The sequence below is a fragment of the Pelophylax lessonae genome (assembly GCF_965119305.1).
Source record: "Pelophylax lessonae genome assembly, chromosome: 3".
Lineage (NCBI taxonomy): Eukaryota > Metazoa > Chordata > Amphibia > Anura > Ranidae > Pelophylax > Pelophylax lessonae.
This window is the reverse complement of record NC_138770.1, coordinates 67,178,560-67,197,617: the sequence shown is the minus strand read 5'-3', so window position 1 is coordinate 67,197,617 and position 19,058 is coordinate 67,178,560. Positions and strand designations below refer to the sequence as shown.

The window sequence follows — 19,058 nt, the reverse complement described above, 5'->3', positions numbered from 1 at the left end:
AAAGATAGCAATCCGTCCAGGCCCTGATGCAGCAAAGCAGCCCCAAACCATGATGCCCCCACCACCATACTTCACAGTTGGGATGAGGTTTTGATGTTGGTGTGCTGTGCCTCTTTTTCGCCACACATAGTGTTGTGCATTTCTTCCAAACAACTCAACTTTGGTTTCATCTGTCCACAGAATATTTTGCCAGTACTGCTGCGGAACATCCAGGTGCTCTTGTGCAAACTGTAAACGTGCAGCAATGTTTTGTTTGGACAGCAGTGGCTTCCTCTGTGGTATCCTCCCATGAAATTCTTGTTTAGTGTTTTCCGTATTGTAGATTTGCTAACAGGGATGTTAGCATATGCCAGTGACTTTTGTAAGTCTTTAGCTGACACTCTAGGATTCTTCTTCACCTCATTGAGCAGTCTGCGCTGTGCTCTTGCAGTCATCTTTACAGGACGGCCACTCCTAGGGAGAGTAGCAGCAGTGCTGAACTTTCTCCATTTATAGACAATTTTTCTTACCGTAAACTGATGAACAGCAAGGCTTTTGGAGATACTTTTATAACCCTTTCCAGCTTTATGCAAGTCAAAAATTCTTAATCGTAGGTCTTCTGAGAGCTCTTTTGTGCGAGGCATCATTCACATCAGGCAATGCTTCTTGTGAAAAGCAAACTCAGAACTTGTGTTTGTTTTTTATAGGGCAGGGCAGCTATAACCAACACCTCCAATCTCATCTCATTGATTGGACTACAGTTGGCTGACATCTCACTCCAATTAGCTCTTGGAGATGTCATTAGGCTAGGGGTTCACACTTTTTCCACCTGCAGTGTGAATATTTACATGGTGTGTTCAATAAACACATGGCAACATTTTATTCTTTGTGTGTTATTAGTTTAAGCAGACTGTGATTGTCTATTGCTGTGACTTAGATGATGATCAGATCACATTTTATGACCAATTTGTGCAGAAATCCATATCATTCCAAAGGGTTCACATACTTTTTCTTGCAGCTGTATATATATCTATATCTGGAGAGGTGTGGGGGATATTGAGAATTTTAATACTGTGGTTCAGTATGGTCACAAAGCTACAAATAAAATCGACACCTCTCTGAAATAACAGTATAAAATTGAACCTAGAACCCTAGTGGGGAAATAGACAATACTTTTCCATTCTGAGAACCCGATGTCTTTGGAGCTTCCTACGACGTGGTGGAGCTTCTTTCGCTGCAAAAAAACAATTGACCGACTTACTGCCTATTCTGTGTACAGCCCCTGCAGATGCTAAAGTCACAGCGGTGGGTCAGGAGCTTGCAGGAAAATGTTCAGTGCTCCTTCGCGGCATCACAGGCCTAATTTGACCTCTAGAAGAGCTAAGGAGGCCCTCTAGTTTTAGCTTATCGTTTAGCTTATTTGTTATCCTTGGTATAATCTAAAATGTATCTTAAAGTGCTTTTAATACTTGGTAAGTCTATCGTGAGGAGATCAGAAAGCATGTTCTGATTTCTGGTCTGTGCTTCGGCCCATAATGCTTGATCTGGCCAGGATATATTACCCAGGTCATCTCACAGCCGTGGACATTTGCCCTTAAAGGCCAGGGGCATGGATGGTCAAACACTGGGGCTCCATTATGTCATATATAATAGAGCTCAAGTTTGACAAGGTTTGGTTAGGAACTCATCAACATCTAAACTAGCAGCTAATGAATTATTTCAAGTTAGGATTGTACGCAACACCTTTAGGATGTTATAAAGAGCCCAAGCAGGCCTTGAAGTTAGTGTCCTGGATCCACTCTTGGCAATACTACTCCTGAAACTGGCAACAATCCCTTATTGGCACAGAGATTATTAGTTGCGTCACCGTTAAATGTTCCTCAAGAAGAAAAACTGCTTCTTGCCAGTTAGTAACCGCTCTTATAAGAGTTAAGTCCTGTGCTAGAACCTTCAGAGGTAATTTCACTTCTCCGGCCACAAAGTCTTCCACGTCAGCTTTCGCCGCTCTACTAAGCGCTGGTGAGACTTCTGGTGGCCAAGAAGGCTGGTCTTTTGCCGAAAGCTCTTGCCGCATTCGAAACAGACAAAAGGCTTTTCACCCGAGTGAGTCCTAATGTGGACAGTCAGGTGTGAGTTGACGCTGAAGGTTTTGTGGCAAATGGGGCACTGGTAAGGACGTTCCCCAGTATGGATCCGGAGGTGGACCTTCAGATGGTAGGATTTGGTAAACCTCTTGTTGCACACCTGGCAGCCGTAAGGCCGTTCCCCTGTGTGGGTACGGTGGTGGACCTTCAGGTGGGCGCTCTTGTGAAACCGTTTCTCGCATACGAGGCACTTGTAAGGGCGTTCCCCTGTGTGAATCCTCTGGTGGATCTTCAGCTTGTAGGAGCTGTTAAAACCTTTGCCGCAGTCCCCGCACAGGTACGGGGCAGGGCAGCTTCGGATAATGGCAGAAGATGTATGGGCAGGGACAATGTACTCGTCTCCTCGAACTTCCTGTGTGTCGCAGTTCCAAGTGGCATGAACAGTCTGATGCAAGAGGAGGGTCTCCCTCTCGCTGAAGCTCTGCTGGCACTGTGAACATTGGAACGGTCGCATCTGCGTGGGGCTCGACGGCTCGTTGAAGTCATATGCTTGCTCAGAAATCGGCTGACCGATCCTAAATATAGACTGGCATTTTCTGGGACGTGGAAGGCGAATGGGGGATGGGTTATCCCATTCCTCAAAGGAACCATTTTCCAGGGACCGACCATTGGGTTGGAGGTCTGACAGATGGTCCTCAGCGGGACTGCTTAAGAACCCGTTATCTGGAACAAGAAGAAGAAGAAAGCTGAAGGTTATATGGGGAAAAAAAAAAAACTTTAAAGAAAACCAAAATCCACTTTTAATCTTTGCAGCGATTACCCACTTCTGGACCACCGATGTAACCGTAGGTCGCTGGACTTCTAGTGGTTATGATGTCTGCAGCTGCAGGGATCATCCCAGTACTGTTTTTTTTTTAGAGCCGGCGGTTGGCTCTCTTGTAAAAGCAATCCAAGTGACAAAATAGCTGCAGGATTGCTTTTACAAGCAGTGGGAGGGGGATGTCCCCTCTCCTTTCTGCAGCTTTCTCAGGCTCTCCCATCTCTTCGGGAGACTCGAACGAACAGCTGGCGCTTTCACTGCCCAGATCACAAAGCCCAGATTAGCTTTGATCAGCTCTCGGCTATGGTAACCTGCAAGTGATGACCTGACATCTCTTCCTGTTTACCCGGATGTCAACGGCGCCATTTTTAAAAAATCTAAAGCATTTGAAAACACAGATCTTGGTGTTGTAAATACTTTTACCTGCAGAAGGAGGGATTTGGGGACTTATAGACCCCAGATCTCTCCATAAAGTGACCTGTCACATGCCTATTGCTGTCACAAGGATGTTTACATTCCTTGTGACAGCAATGAAAATAATAAAAAAAAATTGAAAAAATGAAAGCAAAAAATAAATATTATATATATATATTTTTTATTTAAATATTTGAAGTGCCCCCATCAACCCCCTCCCCCCGTGCAAAGGAGAATGTGCATATCGATCCCCCAAACATCGGTCGTCCCACACATGTGAGGTATCACCGCATATGTCAGATCATGGGCAGTAATTTTAGCATTAGACCCCCCTCTGTAAATCTGAAGTGCGATAACCTGTAAAGGCTTTTAAAGCGTCACCAACGGATAGTAAAATTTACATTGTTTGTCATCGTTGCATGGGCGCATGCAATTTTAAAGCGTGACATGTTTGTTATCTATTTTTCCAGCGTAACATCATTGTTTATATTTGACAAAAAAAATGGGTTATGTATTGAGTTTTCTTGCATTTAAATTCAAAAAAGTACTTTTTCCCAAAAAATTGCATTTTAAAAACCACTGCACAAATACCGTGTGACATAAAAAAAATGCAAAACCCACTAATTTATTCTCTAGGGTCTCTGCTTAAAAACATATAATGTTTGGGGGTTCTAAGAAATTTTCCAGCAAACAATACTGATTAATTATTTAACGCAAACAAAAAGTGCCAGAAAAGGCCTGGCCCAGGAGTGGTTACAGAACCAATAGCAAATATAGCCGACCACTTGGCAAACTCTTGAAGGGGATTCTTTATTAGCTTCACATACAGTCCGGTCCATAAATATTTGGGACATTGACACAATTCAAATTTTTTTGGCTCTATACACCACCACAATGGATTTGAAATGAAACAAACAAGATGTGCTTTAACTGCAGACTTTCAGCTTTAATCAGGTGAAGGGTGTAGGAATTATAACAGTTTGTATATGTGCCTCCCACTTTTTAAGGGACCAAAAGTAATGGGACAAATGGCTGCTCAGCTGTTTCATGACCAGGTGTGTGTTACTCCCTCATTATCCCATTTACAAGGAGCAGATAAAAGGTCCAGAGTTTATTTCAAGTGTGCTATTTGCATTTGGAATCTGTTGCTGTCAACTCTCAATATGAGATCCAAAGAGCTGTCACTATCAGTGAAGCAAGCCATCATTAGGCTGAAAAAACAAAACAAACCCATCAGAGAGATAGCAAAAACATTAGGTGTGGCCAAATCAACTATTTGGAACATCCTTAAAAAGAAAGAACGCACCGGTGAGCTCAGCAACACCAAAAGACCCAGAAGACCACGGAAAACAACTGTGGTGGATGACCGAAGAATTCTTTCCCTGGTGAAGAAAACACCCTTCACAACAGTTGGCCATATCAAGAACACTCTCCAGGAGGTAGGTGTATGTGTGTCAAAGTCAACAATCAAGAGAAGACTTCACCAGAGTGAATACAGACGGTTCACCACAAGATGTAAACCATTGGTGAGCCTCAAAACCAGGAAGGCCAGATTAGAGTTTGCCAAACAACATCTAAAAAAGCCTTCACATTTCTGGAACAACATCCTATGGACAGATGAGACCAAGATCAACTTGTACCAGAGTGATGGGAAGAGAAGAATATGGAGAAGGAAAGGAACTGCTAATGATCCAAAGCATACCACCTCATCAGTGAAGCATGGTGGTGGTAGTGTCATGGCGTGGGCATGTATGGCTGCCAATGGAACTGGTTCTCTTGTATTTACTGATGATGTGACTGCTGACAAAAGCAGCAGGATGAATTCTGAAGTGTTTTGGGCAATATTATCTGCTCATATTCAGCCAAATGCTTCAGAACTCATTGGACGGCGCTTCACAGTGCAGATGGACAATGACCTGAAGCATACTGCGAAAGCAACCAAAGAGTTTTTTAAGGGAAAGAAGTGGAATGTTATGCAATGGCCAAGTCAATCACCTGACCTGAATCTGATTGAGCATGCATTTCACTTGCTGAAGACAAAACTGAAGGGAAAATGCCCCAAGAACAAGCAGGAACTGAAGACAGTTGCAGTAGAGGCCTGGCAGAGCATCACCAGGGATGAAACCCAGCGTCTGGTGATGTCTATGTGTTCCAGACTTCAGGCTGTAATTGACTGCAAAGGATTTGCTACCAAGTATTAAAAAGTGAAAGTTTGATTTATGATTGTTAATCTGTCCATTACTTTTGGTCCCTTAAAAAGTGGGAGGCACATATACAAACTGTTGTAATTCCTACACCGTTCACCTGATTTGGATGTAAATACCCTCAAGTTAAAGCTGAAAGTCTGCAGTTAAAGCACATCTTGTTTGTTTCATTTCAAATCCATTGTGGTGGTGTATAGAGCCAAAAAGATTAGAATTGCGTGGATGTCCCAATATTTATGGACCTGACTGTAGATAAACACAGTGTGACACGGCTAATGCATTTTGGCAAATACAGCCTTCCTTCACAGCAGTAATTATAGAATAAAATTGATTTTAAAGCGGGTTTAGTAATTGCTCTTTATAGATAAAAACATTCACATACAAGAATTTTCAAGCATGATTTTGCCACTGAAAATTGAAGTCTGGCTTTGATGAACCCCTTCCGCCCGGGTCCCCCTGGGATTTTTTTTTTTTTAACACCCTATACATGCCCTACTTCAGGTTTCAGGTGGGTGCAATGACCTCACAGGTTCTTCCACTTCTCTGGTAGTGATTGGTTAATTTCTCCTGGACTGAGCAGAGATTACTTAACCACTTCAGCTTCCGTGACGTACCAATACATTGCTGGCTTGAAGTGGTTATACTGGGATGAGGCACCTACAAGCATCATCCTGGTAAGTTTTTTGTTCCATCCCACCGGAGAGCCCAGGACTGACTGGCTGACCAAAGAGATGAATGAGGACCAGAATGTCCCTGATTATATCTGTAGTCTAAGAAACTGGAAGCGAGGGGTATTGCGCCACTGTTTTGCCAGGATGTAAACAGGCCATTACTGGAAGAAAGCATTGGATCAAACCGATCTTGGTTTGAGCTGATGCTTTTAAATGGCAGAGGGGAGATCTGGGGTTCTAACAGACCTCAGATCTCTCAGTAAAGAGCACCTGTCACTGTAAATGCTATCACAAGGGATATTGTTTATCCCCAAAAATTTTAATCAAATAAAAAAAAATTCTTAAAGCGCCCCCTTGTCCCTGTGCACAAAGGTGAATGCATGCGTCAGTCCTGCATGCGTACGTAAGCAGCATTCAAACCAAACATGGGAGGTATAATAACAGCAATAATTATAGCACCAGACTGCCTGCGTAAATCTAAAGTGGTAATCTGTAAAGGCTTTTAAAGCGTCACCTATGGATAATTTACCTGGTTAACAACTGCCCTCCGCAGTTATACTGCGGCAGGCAGCCGCTCCCAGGCAAATCGCCGTACATGTACGGCGCTTGCTCTCGGGAGGCTAGGGGGCAAGCGGGCGCCGCAGGTGGCGTGCTTCCGCCCCCGCTCGTCAGCGGGGAAGCTGATGCAGCAGGTAGGCGGCTCTGATTGCCGTCTGACACCCGCGATCGTTCCCCCGCTGAGAGAGAAGGATGGTCGGCTGTTGTAAACACAGCTGACCGTTCTTCTCCCTGGGATGATCATAGAGCCCCTGTGATCCTTCTATATAGGATCACATGTCTCTATGGTCATTTCAGAAGCCACGCCCCCCCCCATTAAAGTAATGCAGTGCCGATTTGCAAAAAAATGGCCTGGTCATTAAAGGGGTGAAACCTTCCGGTCCAGAAGTGGTTAATGACCAGGCCATTTTTGAGATACGGCACTGCGTTATTTTAACTGACAATTGCGCAGTTGAGCAACGCTGTACCCAAATAAAATTGATGTCCTTTTTTCCCCCACAAATAGAGCTTTCTTTTGGTGGTATTTGCTCACCTCTGCAGTTTTTATTTTTTTTATCAACAAAAAAAGAGCGACAATTCTGAAAAAAAAAAATATTTTTTACTTTCTGCTGTAAAACATATCCAATAAAAAAATTAAAAAATAAAATGTTTTCATCAATTTAGGCCAACATGTATTCTGCCACATATTTTTTTTGGTAAATAAAAATCCCAATAAGGGTATATTAAATTGGTTTGAGCAAAAGTTATTGCGTCTACAAACTATGGGATAGAATTATGTCATTTTTTATTTATTTTTTTACTAGTAATGGCGGCGATAAACGGGTTTAGCAGGACTGCGACAGATCGGACACCCAAATTACACTTTTGAAGGGACCAGTGACACTACAGTAATCAGTGCTAAAAATATGCACTGTTACTCTACTAACACTGGCAGGAAAGGGTTTAACGCCAGGGGCGATCAAAGCGTTAAGTGTGCTCCTAGGGGGTACTTTCTAACTGTGTGGGGATGTACTCAATAGATGAACACTGGGACCTGTGTTTAAATAGTAGGAACACAGGATCCCTGTGTTCATCTGTGACAAAACAGCAGTCTGCCTTGTTTGCAGACTGCCATTCTGTCTCCATGGGGATCGGTCACGGGTGGCCGGCGGACATCGCATCCACTGGACCCGCTGATTGTCTCCCCCCTCTGGCCAATCGGCGTGTGTGCGCGCGCCTCCGGTGGCGTGCGTGTGCCCCCACTGTCTATTACACGAAGTGACGTACAGGTAAGTCGTTTCGCGCAATAGAGCCGACCTGGCGCAGTAAAAGTGTGGCGGCTGGTCGGCAAGTTAAAGTGTATTGTTCACAAAAAAGAAAAAAATAGTTTGAAAAACGTATGTCGCGTGGAATTTGCACAGCAAAGACTGCAACATCCACCATTTTATTCCTCAGTCTAGGGCCTATGCAACAAAAAATGATATATAATGTTTGGGGGTTCTATGGAATGCTCTACCAAAAAAAAATGCTGATTTTCACATATTTGTGAGAAGTGTCAGACTAGGCCTGGTCTTAACGTGGCTAATGAGTGTGCTAAGTCCAGGAGTACTGTGAGCCCAGTCTGTGTAATAATGTACCCCTAGGGGGGCAGGTTTTGACAGCTTTCATCCACAGGAAGTGGACTGGATGACACTGGAAGGTGGCTGGAAAAGAGATACCTATATATTTTTTTTAATGCTGGGCAGTTTCATTTCAATTAATTTTCCTCTGCTGAAGCCCAGCTCCAGCTAATTAAAAAAATAAAGAAATTGCCCATCTACTGGTAAAATAAAATAAGCTTTCACTGCAATATTCACATTATCCCTGGCACAGTAGCGGTATAGTAGAACCCCCAAGCATTGTAATATATACAGTGCCTTGCGAAAGTATTCGGCCCCCTTGAACTTTTCAACCTTTTGCCACATTTCAGGCTTCAAACATAAAGATATAAAACTGTAATTTTTTGTGAAGAATCAACAACAAGTGGGACACAATCATGAAGTGGAACAAAATTTATTGGATATTTCAAACTTTGTTAACAAATAAAAAACTGAAAAATTGGTGGTGCAAAATTATTCAGCCCCCTTAAGTTAATACTTTGTAGCGCCACCTTTTGCTGCGATTACAGCTGTAAGTCGCTTGGGGTATGTCTCTATCAGTTTTGCACATCGAGAGACTGAAATTTTTGCCCATTCCTCCTTGCAAAACAGCTCGAGCTCAGTGAGGTTGGATGGAGAGCGTTTGTGAACAGCAGTTTTCAGTTCTTTCCACAGATTCTCGATTGGATTCAGGTCTGGACATTGACTTGGCCATTCTAACACCTGGATATGTTTATTTGTGAACCATTCCATTGTAGATTTTGCTTTATGTTTTGGATCATTGTCTTGTTGGAAGACAAATCTCCGTCCCAGTCTCAGGTCTTTTGCAGACTCCATCAGGTTTTCTTCCAGAATGGTCCTGTATTTGGCCCCATCAATTTTAACCATCTTCCCTGTCCCTGCTGAAGAAAAGCAGGCCTAAACCATGATGCTGCCACCTACATGTTTGACAGTGGGGATGGTGTGTTCAGGGTGATGAGCTGTGTCGCTTTTACGCCAAACATAACGTTTTGCATTGTTGCCAAAAAGTTTGATTTTGGTTTCATCTGACCAGAGCACCTTCTTCCACATGTTTGGTGTCTCCCAGGTGGCTTGTGGCAAACTTTAAACGACACTTTTTATGGATATCTTTAAGAAATGGCTTTCTTCTTGCCACTCTTCCATAAAGGCCAGATTTGTGCAGTATACGACTGATTGTTGTCCTATGGACAGAGTCTCCCACCTCAGCTGTAGATCTCTGCAGTTCATCCAGAGTGATCACGGGCCTCTTGGCTGCATCTCCGATCAGTCTTCTCCTTGTATGAGCTGAAAGTTTAGAGGGACGGCCAGGTCTTCGTAGATTTGCAGTGGTCTGATACTCCTTCCATTTCAATATTATCGCTTGCACAGTGCTCCTTGGGATGTTTAAAGCTTGGGAAATCTTTTTGTATCCAAATCCGGCTTTAAACTTCTCCACAACAGTATCCCGGACGTGTCTGGTGTGTTCCTTGTTCTTCATGATGCTCTCTGCGCTTTAAACTGACCTCTGAGACTATCACAGTGCAGGTGCATTTATACGGAGACTTGATTACACACAGGTGGATTCTATTTATCATCATTAGTCATTTAGGTCAACATTGGATCATTCAGAGATCCTCACTGAACTTCTGGAGAGAGTTTGCTGCACTGAAAGTAAAGGGGCTGAATAATTTTGCACGCCCAATTTTTCAGTTTTCTATTTGTTAACAAAGTTTGAAATATCCAATAAATTTCGTTCCACTTCATGATTGTGTCCCACTTGTTGTTGATTCTTCACAAAAAATGACAGTTTTCTATCATTATGTTTGAAGCCTGAAATGTGGCAAAAGGTCGCAAAGTTTCAAGGGGGCCGAATACTTTCGCAAGGCCCTGTATGTATATATATATATATATATATATATATATATATATACACATACATATATACATACACACACACACAGTATACACATATATATATATATATATACAGTATATATACACACATACATACACACGCACATATATATTTTTATTTATTTTGCAGAGACCCTACAGAATAAAATGCCAGTCATTGCAATTTTTAAGTCACACGGTATTTGCGCAGCAGTTTTTCCACCTTTTTTGGGGGGGAAAATACCGTTTTTTTTAATTGTATGCAAAAAACACACAATATATAACGGTTTTATTTTCTTAAAATATAAAAGATAATGTCACACCGAGTAAATAGATACCAAACATGTCAAGCTTTACAATTGCGCACGCCCCCCGCATTGGTGACAAACAATGTAAAATTTACTATCCATAGGCAACGCTTTATTAAAAAGCCTTTACAGGTTAACACTTTAAATCTACAGAGGAGGTCTGGTGCTGGAATTACTGCCCATGATCTGACGTTAGTGGCGATACTTCCCGTGTGGGAAAAATCGCTGTTTTCATGAGTTCACCTTTGCGTGCTAGCACTTTAAATTTCTATTTTTTGTAAAATTATTAATTTATTTTAGTATTTTTTATTTTTTTTACACTTGCTTTAAATTTTTCTTTTGATCACTTTTAATGCTGTCACAAGGAATGTAAACATCCCTTGTGACAGTAATAGGCAGTAACAGGTACTCTTTATGGAACGATCGGGAGTCAATAAGATCCCAAATCCTTACTTTGCACTTGAAAGCATTAAAAGCGCCAAGATTGGCATTTTAATACTTTCGATTTTCAAAAATTCCTCAGACGACAGCCAGGTAATCAGGAAGTGATGTCATGTCATGGCTTCCGGGTTACTATAGCGGAAACCCGATCAAAGCCCATTCCAGCGTTGTAAGGATCTCTGGCCTACCGGTGGACGCGCTGGCTGGTGGCTCGGGTCTCTCGTGGGACGGGAGAGCCTTAGCGAGCGGCAGAAGGCAGCCGGAGGAGGGACGTCCCCTCCCATTGCTTGCAATAGCAACCCAGTAGCTAGTTAGCCACCCTGGTTGCTATTACAAGAGAGCCAACCGTCAGCTCTAAAAAACAGTACCGGCTTGATGCAACCACTTGAAGTCAAATGACGTACCAGATACATGATTTGGTGGCAAGTGGTTAATAATCCTCCCGGAGTAAAGCCTGCCAAGTTAAAGTAATACTAAACTTTCAGAAGCTCATTTATTCACTTACTGAGCATGCAGCTCCTTAATCTTTTAATCCTTGCTCATGTTGCAGTTAAAGCCGGTGCCATGGCTGCTGCCCCAGGTTTCCTGTTTAAGGGGGGCTCTTTTGCAGTGTCCTATGGAGTCAACCTTGCATGCAAGGACTTGAGTAGTCTTTCCTACACTGTGTGCATCAATAAAAACACACAGCCCCATAGCCTGGGATAGAAAGACACTCCCTTGCTTCTACCCTCACCTCAATTCTTCAATTTAGATCCAAACTCAGGGCAAATTTTTGGGGTTTCCCAGTGGGGCTGTGCCTGCACGGGTTACCTGCTTGTTTTGTCTATGGGTGAATACAGAGCCTATACTCATCCCACCCTTCGATCCTCCAAAAAATGTCTCTCCCCCACATCCAGCGGTGGACTGGTCCTGAAACCTTCACATCCAGAGACTGTCTATGGGTGTGATAACATCAGGAAAAGTCCATCACACAAGATCGCTAGTGTGCGGGGGAGGCAGGAGCCACAGGGTCTTGTGCTGGGAGGATCGGAGGATTAGGCGAGTAAACCTCGGCTCTCCAATCCCCTAGACCAGGGGTCTCCAAACTTTTTAAACAAATGGCTATCTTACTGTCCTTCAGACTTGGGGGGGGGGGGGCTGGGACAGGCTGTGGTCAGTGAGAAAAAAAAATGACATAGCACCTGTGGTCAGTAGGAGGAGGAATTGTGCCCCATAATGGGAATTAGTGATTGGAGTAATGCCTTATCATTGGTGTCAGTGGGAGGAATAGTGCCCCATCGTTGGTGTCAGGGGCGGAATGGTGCCCCACCGTTGGGGTCAGTGGAAGGACTACTGCCCCATCATTGGTGTCAGGGGAAGGAATAGTGCCCCATCATTGGCATCAGTGGGAGGAATAGTGCCCCATCATTGGTATCAGTGGGAGGAATAGTGTCCAATCATTGGTATCAGTGGGAGGAATAGTGTCCCATCATTGGTATCAGTGGGAGGAATAGTGTCCCATCATTGATGTCAGTGGGAGGAATAGTGCCCCATTATTGGTGTCAGTGTGGGGAATAGTGCCCCATCATTGGTGTCAGTGTGGGGAATAGTGCCCCATCATTGGTGTCAGTGTGGGGAATAGTGCCCCATTATTGGTGTCAGTGGGAGTAATAGTGCCCCATCATTGCTGTCAGTGGGAGGAGTCGTTTCCCATCATTCAGCTTCGGGTGTGGCTGCTGCAAGGTTCTCTGGCTGTGTGTCTGTTGCTGCTGCAGGTGATCTGTGTAAGAGGGTGTGAGGTGAAATCCCTCCCAGCTCTTCTGGCCCCCTTCTGGGGAAGCCATGGAGGCCAGCAGGGCCTCTCCTGCTGGAGGCTCTCAGACATCCCCTGGGCGGATGGATGGCACCCCTGCTCCTGTGCAGCCCGTGGTTGGTGATCTCTCTGCACCTGGTGAGGATGAAGATGCTGGATCCATTCGGGAGCGAGTGGTGGCCGGGATCAAAGTCCTCAATAAGGAAAGAGACAAGCTCTACAAGCTTAGAGCGGATTTAAAGCGCCTGAGAAAGCAGCGTGAAGGCTTGTTCAGCAAGAACCGTGGATCAATGGATTCAGAGGTCCAATTAGCGAAAGTCCGTGTGGATCATCAAGAAACTATCGTGGCCATGATGGAAGGCAGGGATGGTCCCTTCAGGGAGAAGTTTTGCAATGAACGGAGGTTTGCAAAGATGGAGGTGGAGGAGGAGACCCCCGGTTCTGACCCCCTTCCCCCTCAAGGTGAGGTAAGCAGCCCATTGCCATCTCAGGGCTCAGGAGGCATGTTGAAAGTTATACAGGTAATGGAGTCTCCAATGCAGGAAGATCAGCTGGTGTTTGGTGATGTGGAGGACTTACCTGAGAGTGTGCCTGATAAAGTAAAGTATATAAAGCCCCAGCTTACAGATAAAACAGTTTTTGTGCCTTTTAGCACCTTGCCTAATGATGGGTTTCCTAATGACACTCCGGGTGATTCCCCTATGCTCAGCAATGTTGTGCCTGCTGCTGATGTCTCTAAACAGGAAAAGTTGTGTTTAAAAAATGACATTTCTGCTGAAGAACCACAAAACCCAGAAGAGCCGATTAACCCCCCTTCTGCTGAGCTTAAAACTATTTCAGTCACTGTTGAACAGGACTCTACAGCGCAGCAGCAGGAAACATCTGGTACTGCATCAGAAACAGTTATCCCTAATAACATTGCAGGCATGGTGGATCCCACCATTATATGTGGAACTGATAATGCTGCTTGTTTAGGCCAAGCTGGTAAAAATAATAATAGTAGTGTACCTGATAATGTGACATCAGTGTGGGGTCTTGGCCCTAATAAGCCTACATTTGCACAGGTGGTAAGCTGTGCTCCTGGCAATATCACCAAGCCAGGGTTACAATCAAGGAGGAGCTCTGCTTCTAATCAGGGTTTTCCCTCGCGGGCTGCCACTATGAGCACCATTGGATCTGGTATTGGATCTATGGCTTCTGCTGGGGGTCCAAGGCGGAACGTAGTCCTCCTTAAATGGGAAGGTGGTGCAGTCCCTCTAGCAAGGCGTATGGTGGTGGACCTGATCTTAGATATGGGTTTTGGGGCTAATGACCTATATGCCCTGATACATGTGGCTGGAAGCCGGGAATACACAGTTAGTTTCACCAGACCAGAGGGTCTTGACTTGTTCTGGGAACGATATATGGCTCGGTGCAGGCCAAGACCCGAATGGGAAGGTCTGGTGCCAGTGGCAGTTTCCCAAAGGTCAACAGTGAAGAAAATTACTATTGTCCTTACAAATGAGAGTGTTCCTGCTCGGGACTTAGAGGTCTGGTTGAGAAATTATGGGGATGTTTTGACCAGGCCGGATAAAATTCATGATGAGCGTGGCATCTGGACCGGGGGTTGGTCGGTAACGGTCAGGTTGGCTAGGGATGGGAATGTTGTCCGTCACCTGCCCTCCTCTGCCTTTATAGGGAGGGATAGGATGACCATTTTTTATCCCGGTCAGCCAAAACTGTGTCACCGCTGTGGAGAAAAGGGGCATTTTAGCTCCTCTTGTTCAGCTCTGATCTGTTCAGTGTGTCGGGGGCAGGGTCATGTGGCCAGGGACTGCACCCAGGCGATAAGGTGCAACCTGTGCCTGCGCCTTGGCCACCCCTACAGCCGATGTCCTGAAGCCTGGCATAATATGGATAGAGAGGTGATAGATGATCTGTTAAGGCTGGACAGGATGGAGGATGAGGCCCCTGTTGTACCACCCTCCTCTGCGGTGACTGACCCCCCTGGTCTTGTGCAGGATCCCTCCCTAGTCCCTGTGCCCACCCCTCCTGTATCTGTAAGTTTTCCTTCTGTGTCTGTCCCTGTGTCCCCCCAGCCTACTGTACCGGCTCCTCTTGTGTCAGAATCTGCCAAGTCTGTGCCCCCTGAGTCAGTTATTCCCGATCAGTCTTCCCTTCCTAAGTGTGACCTTAAAGAAGCCCCCCACCCACCAGGAGTGGTAGAGGGTACCAAAAAGGGTGCTGCTGCGGCTTCCTCTGTAAAGAAGTCTTCTGTGAAGACTTCAAAGAAGAAGAAGAAAACAAGAGATGAAAGCATCTCTGAATCTGACCTTCAGTACCTGGAGGAGAGAAGGAAGGTTGTGAGGCGGAAGAGACAGACGGTGAGGACGGAACAGGGACAGGATGCCTCAGTGACTGTCTCCAACCGTTCTAGGGCTTCTGCTTGGGATATCTCCTCATCTGGGGATTCTTCTGAGCAGAATTCAGAAATTGAAATGGAGTTGGAGGAGGCTTCAAGAAAGAGAGAGGCTTCTGGTGATGAGCAGCAGAGGGGAGCTAAGAAGCAATCCACCCAATAACCCAAATGGCGGTTCCCCCTCCGTTAAAAGTGGTGACAATAAATGTCGCCAGCATTAAGTCGGTAAGAGCTCGTTCTATGGCCTTATTTTTGTTCAGCCAATTAGATGCTGAAATTTTATTTTTGCAGGAGACTAGGCTCACCTCCTTGGCAGATATTCATATGGCCAAGAGAGAGTGGAGGTATGGTCCATCTTACTGGTCTCTTGCGGCCGAGCCTTACGGCGGGGTGGCGGTGTTGTTTAAAACCGGCATGGTAACTGTCCGGCGGGTTATTGAGGTGGAGATTGGGAGATGTATGGTCTTAGACGTTCTTGTGGGAGGGCAGGACCTGCGCCTAATTAATATCTATGGGCCGCACACAAAGTGGGACAGGAAATGCCTTTTTACAAGGATCAAGCCATTTCTTTTTACATCCCGGCAAGTGGTTTTTGGAGGTGACTTTAATACTGTGACTAGGCCCAAGGACAGGAAGGACTTCAATGACCGGCTGGGATATGATAGCGTTTTTTTAAATAGTATGGTTAGGGATGCTGGTCTTGTGGATGTGCACATTAAGCACCTCCCGGATGACACAGGGTTCACCTTTCATCGAGGTAATAGTCAGAGTAGGATAGATAGGTTTTTTTTGAAGGAGGCCTCTGCTTTCTCACCCCCAGTGGTGCAGGCGGTGGAGTTCTCTGATCACTGTATGCTATCTGTGGTCTTGAATGCTTCAGATTTCCCTCAGAGGGGCAAAGGCATCTGGAGATTAAATTCGACTCTCCTTGAGGAAGAACATGTTAGACAATCCTTTGAGGAATTCTTTCAGGCACAGGTGACCATCCTGGACTTTTGTAGCAGCAAGGCTGAGTGGTGGGAGCTGACCAAAAAGAGGATTGCTGGATTCTTCAGGGGCCTAGCCAATAAAAAACAGTTTAATAGATACATGACCTACCAACGTTTGCGGAGGAAGCTGGATATTCTTGTCTCGAGAGGAGGAGATCCTGGGGCAATCTCTGAAGTGAAAATCCTCCTCAGGAAGTGTCAATATGACCGGCATACCTCTTTGGTTCTGGAGCGGGACTATGGGAAATACCACTCGCCTGACCCTTACCAGAACTGCAAACAGGGTGTAGCTGTTAAGATGGTCGTTGGCCTTAAGGATAGTACAGGTTCCTTGACAAAGTCCAGGTCAGGGATCCTGGAGGTCGTGAGGTCTTTTTATGCTGAACTTCTTGGGAGGAAGGAGCTTGACCGAGACAAGATGGAAAGCTTTTTGGACTCTATTCCAGGTCTAAATGGTGGAGATGTCCCTTTGATGAATTTGACAGAAGAGATCACAGTTGAAGAGGTGACGAGGGCAATTGAACAGCTTGCCATCAAGAAGTCACCTGGACCGGATGGTCTGACGGCTGAGTTTTACAAAGCCTTTAAGTCTATTCTGGCCCCACATTTGGTAGAGATTTTTAACAGTTGTCTTGCTGAGGGGGTGCTTCCCCCTTCCATGAGACACTCAGCTGTGATTCTTCTTTCAAAAGGTAAAGATCCTTCGATGATTGAGAATTGGCGCCCCATCAGCCTTCTCAATGTCGATAGAAAGGTGCTGGCGAAGATACTTTTCTGGCGCCTATCGGCAGTAGCAGAGTCTTTGCTTTCTCGCCATCAGCACTGTTCGATCCAGGGTAGGAGCACCTTCACAGCGGTTTTAGCTGTCCGGGAGGCCTTGGAGCAGTGCAGGGCTGCAGGCTGGGGAAAGTATCTACTGGCATTGGATCAGGCAAAGGCTTTCGATCGTGTCAACCATGAGTACCTGTGGTTGCTCTTTAGTAAGTACGGTCTGCCGGGTGGTTTTGTCGATTGGTTAAAAGTTTTGTATAAGGGGGCAGAAAGCTTCCCTCTTGTTAATGGTTGGGTTGGACAGTCCTTTGAGGTTGGTTCTGGGGTGCGCCAGGGTTGTCCGCTGAGTCCCCTGCTCTATGTGTTTGCAATCGACCCCTTCATCAGGAGGCTAGAGAGCAGCATGTTGTGTGGGGTACCAGTGGGAATCCCGGGTGAGCCGCCTTTGAGGGTTGTTGCCTATGCGGATGATGTGTCAGTGATTGTCACTGGGACAGATGAAGCGGAGGAGGTGGTCTCTCTGACATCACGGTACTCTGAAGCATCAGGCTCCAAGATCAATCAGGAAAAGAGTGAAGTTTTTTGGATGGGAAAGGAAGGTGAGGGGTTTGATCTCCCGGACACTTTTCCAGTGCCCCAGGAAAAAATTAAGATATTAGGCATTGAATTTGGACCTGGCGATTATGGCCTCAAAAACTGGGAGGGCAGGCTGGAAGTTGCCAATACTAAGGTGGTCAGCTGGAAGAGATGGAAGTTATCTCTGAGGGAAAGGGTTGATCTGATTAAGACTTACCTGATACCGATCTTCTTGTATGTCAGCCCTGTCTGCATCTTGCCAGTGTCTCTCTATGCTAGGATCTATAGTGTGTTCTTCCAGATGCTGTGGGGGAACAGACTGAACCCCATCAAGAGGAATGTCACCTATCTATCCAGGAGGGAGGGTGGCTTAGGTATGGTCAACCCCGTTCTTTTCTTTTCACTGCTATTTCTCAAGTTTAACATTGGTAGTATGCTTGCAGTGGAACCTCCTGGATGGGCAGGCATGTTTAGATCTTGGTTTAGGCCTTTTCTGCGACTTTGGGAAGAAGGTGGCCAAGTGAAGAATCTCAGGGGTCATCGTGGTCAGCTCCCAGCCTATGTCGCTCCGTGTCTGAAGTTGCTGCGGCAGTGGCGACTGTCGGCTGAAGATCTCAGATCCGCTCCGAGGAAAGTCCTTATGAGCCGAGTCTTGAGTGAAGTCTTTCATGACCCACTGGCCTTAAGGGATTGCCCAGGCCCAATTTTGAGGGAAGGGTTAAGATTGATTAATTTGGCTAGAGTCCCCCTTAAATTCAGGGATCTGGCCTGGTTGTGCTTCCACGGGAGGCTCTATGTTCGGGGCAATTTGAAATTCCGCAGTGGGATGGATCGTGGTTGTCCTCGGGAGGAATGTGCAGGTGAGGAGGAGACTATGGACCATTTTCTGCTTCGTTGCCCTTTTAACATAGAGGTATACAAACAGGTTGGGCGGGCCCTCGGTGTTCCTTTCCTCTCCAGGCTGGGTTATGCTGAGTGGGTGTACGGAGCATTCAATACTGGTGGGGGCTTTTGTTTGGATACACTTTTTTTAGTTAGTTTAGTAGTCCGTTATTACACATGGAACGCACGGTGTCAGGTCACCCTTCGGCGTAAAATCCTTCCTGTTCAGGTGGTGGTGTGTGACATTCTGCATGAGGTGGGGAAGATTCGGGTGCTTGAGAGAGACAAGTGGGGTCAGAGGGCTTGGCTGAAGGCGTGGAGGGGTTTCAAGCCTCCCTGACTGCCAGGAGTCTCTTTCCCGGGTGTGGCTTTCTGTCTCTTATCACCCTAGATTTTTTCTTAATGCTTAGTTTTTGATAAATGGCTGCATACATAGGTGATGGGTTGTGCCTCTTAGGCCCTCTCTGCTGCTTTATGTAAATAGTTTTCTAAGAATGTTGGAAGTGGATTATGTATATATTGTATATATTCTGCACATGGATGTGAATTCCTTTGTTTTTTTTGTTGGAATATTGTACTATAGTTCTGTTTTTTACTTTTGTATAAAATATGTTGCTTGATTCTTTTCAATAAAAGATCAATAGTGCCCCATTATTGGTGTC

At 45.3% G+C, this 19,058-nt stretch overlaps 1 protein-coding gene across 1 annotated transcript in view; it reads right to left on the bottom strand.

The window, feature by feature from the left end:
• Positions 1-1,468: 1,468 nt before the first annotated feature.
• The window catches only part of LOC309550890 (zinc finger protein 777-like), a 63,519-nt gene continuing 45,929 nt past the window's right edge, over positions 1,469-19,058 (bottom strand). The window contains exon 8 of the mRNA XM_082251272.1: positions 1,469-2,786. Within this exon, the coding sequence (XP_082107398.1) occupies positions 1,942-2,786 (845 nt within the window). The 3' untranslated portion in view covers positions 1,469-1,941. The remainder of the gene's footprint in view (positions 2,787-19,058) is intronic.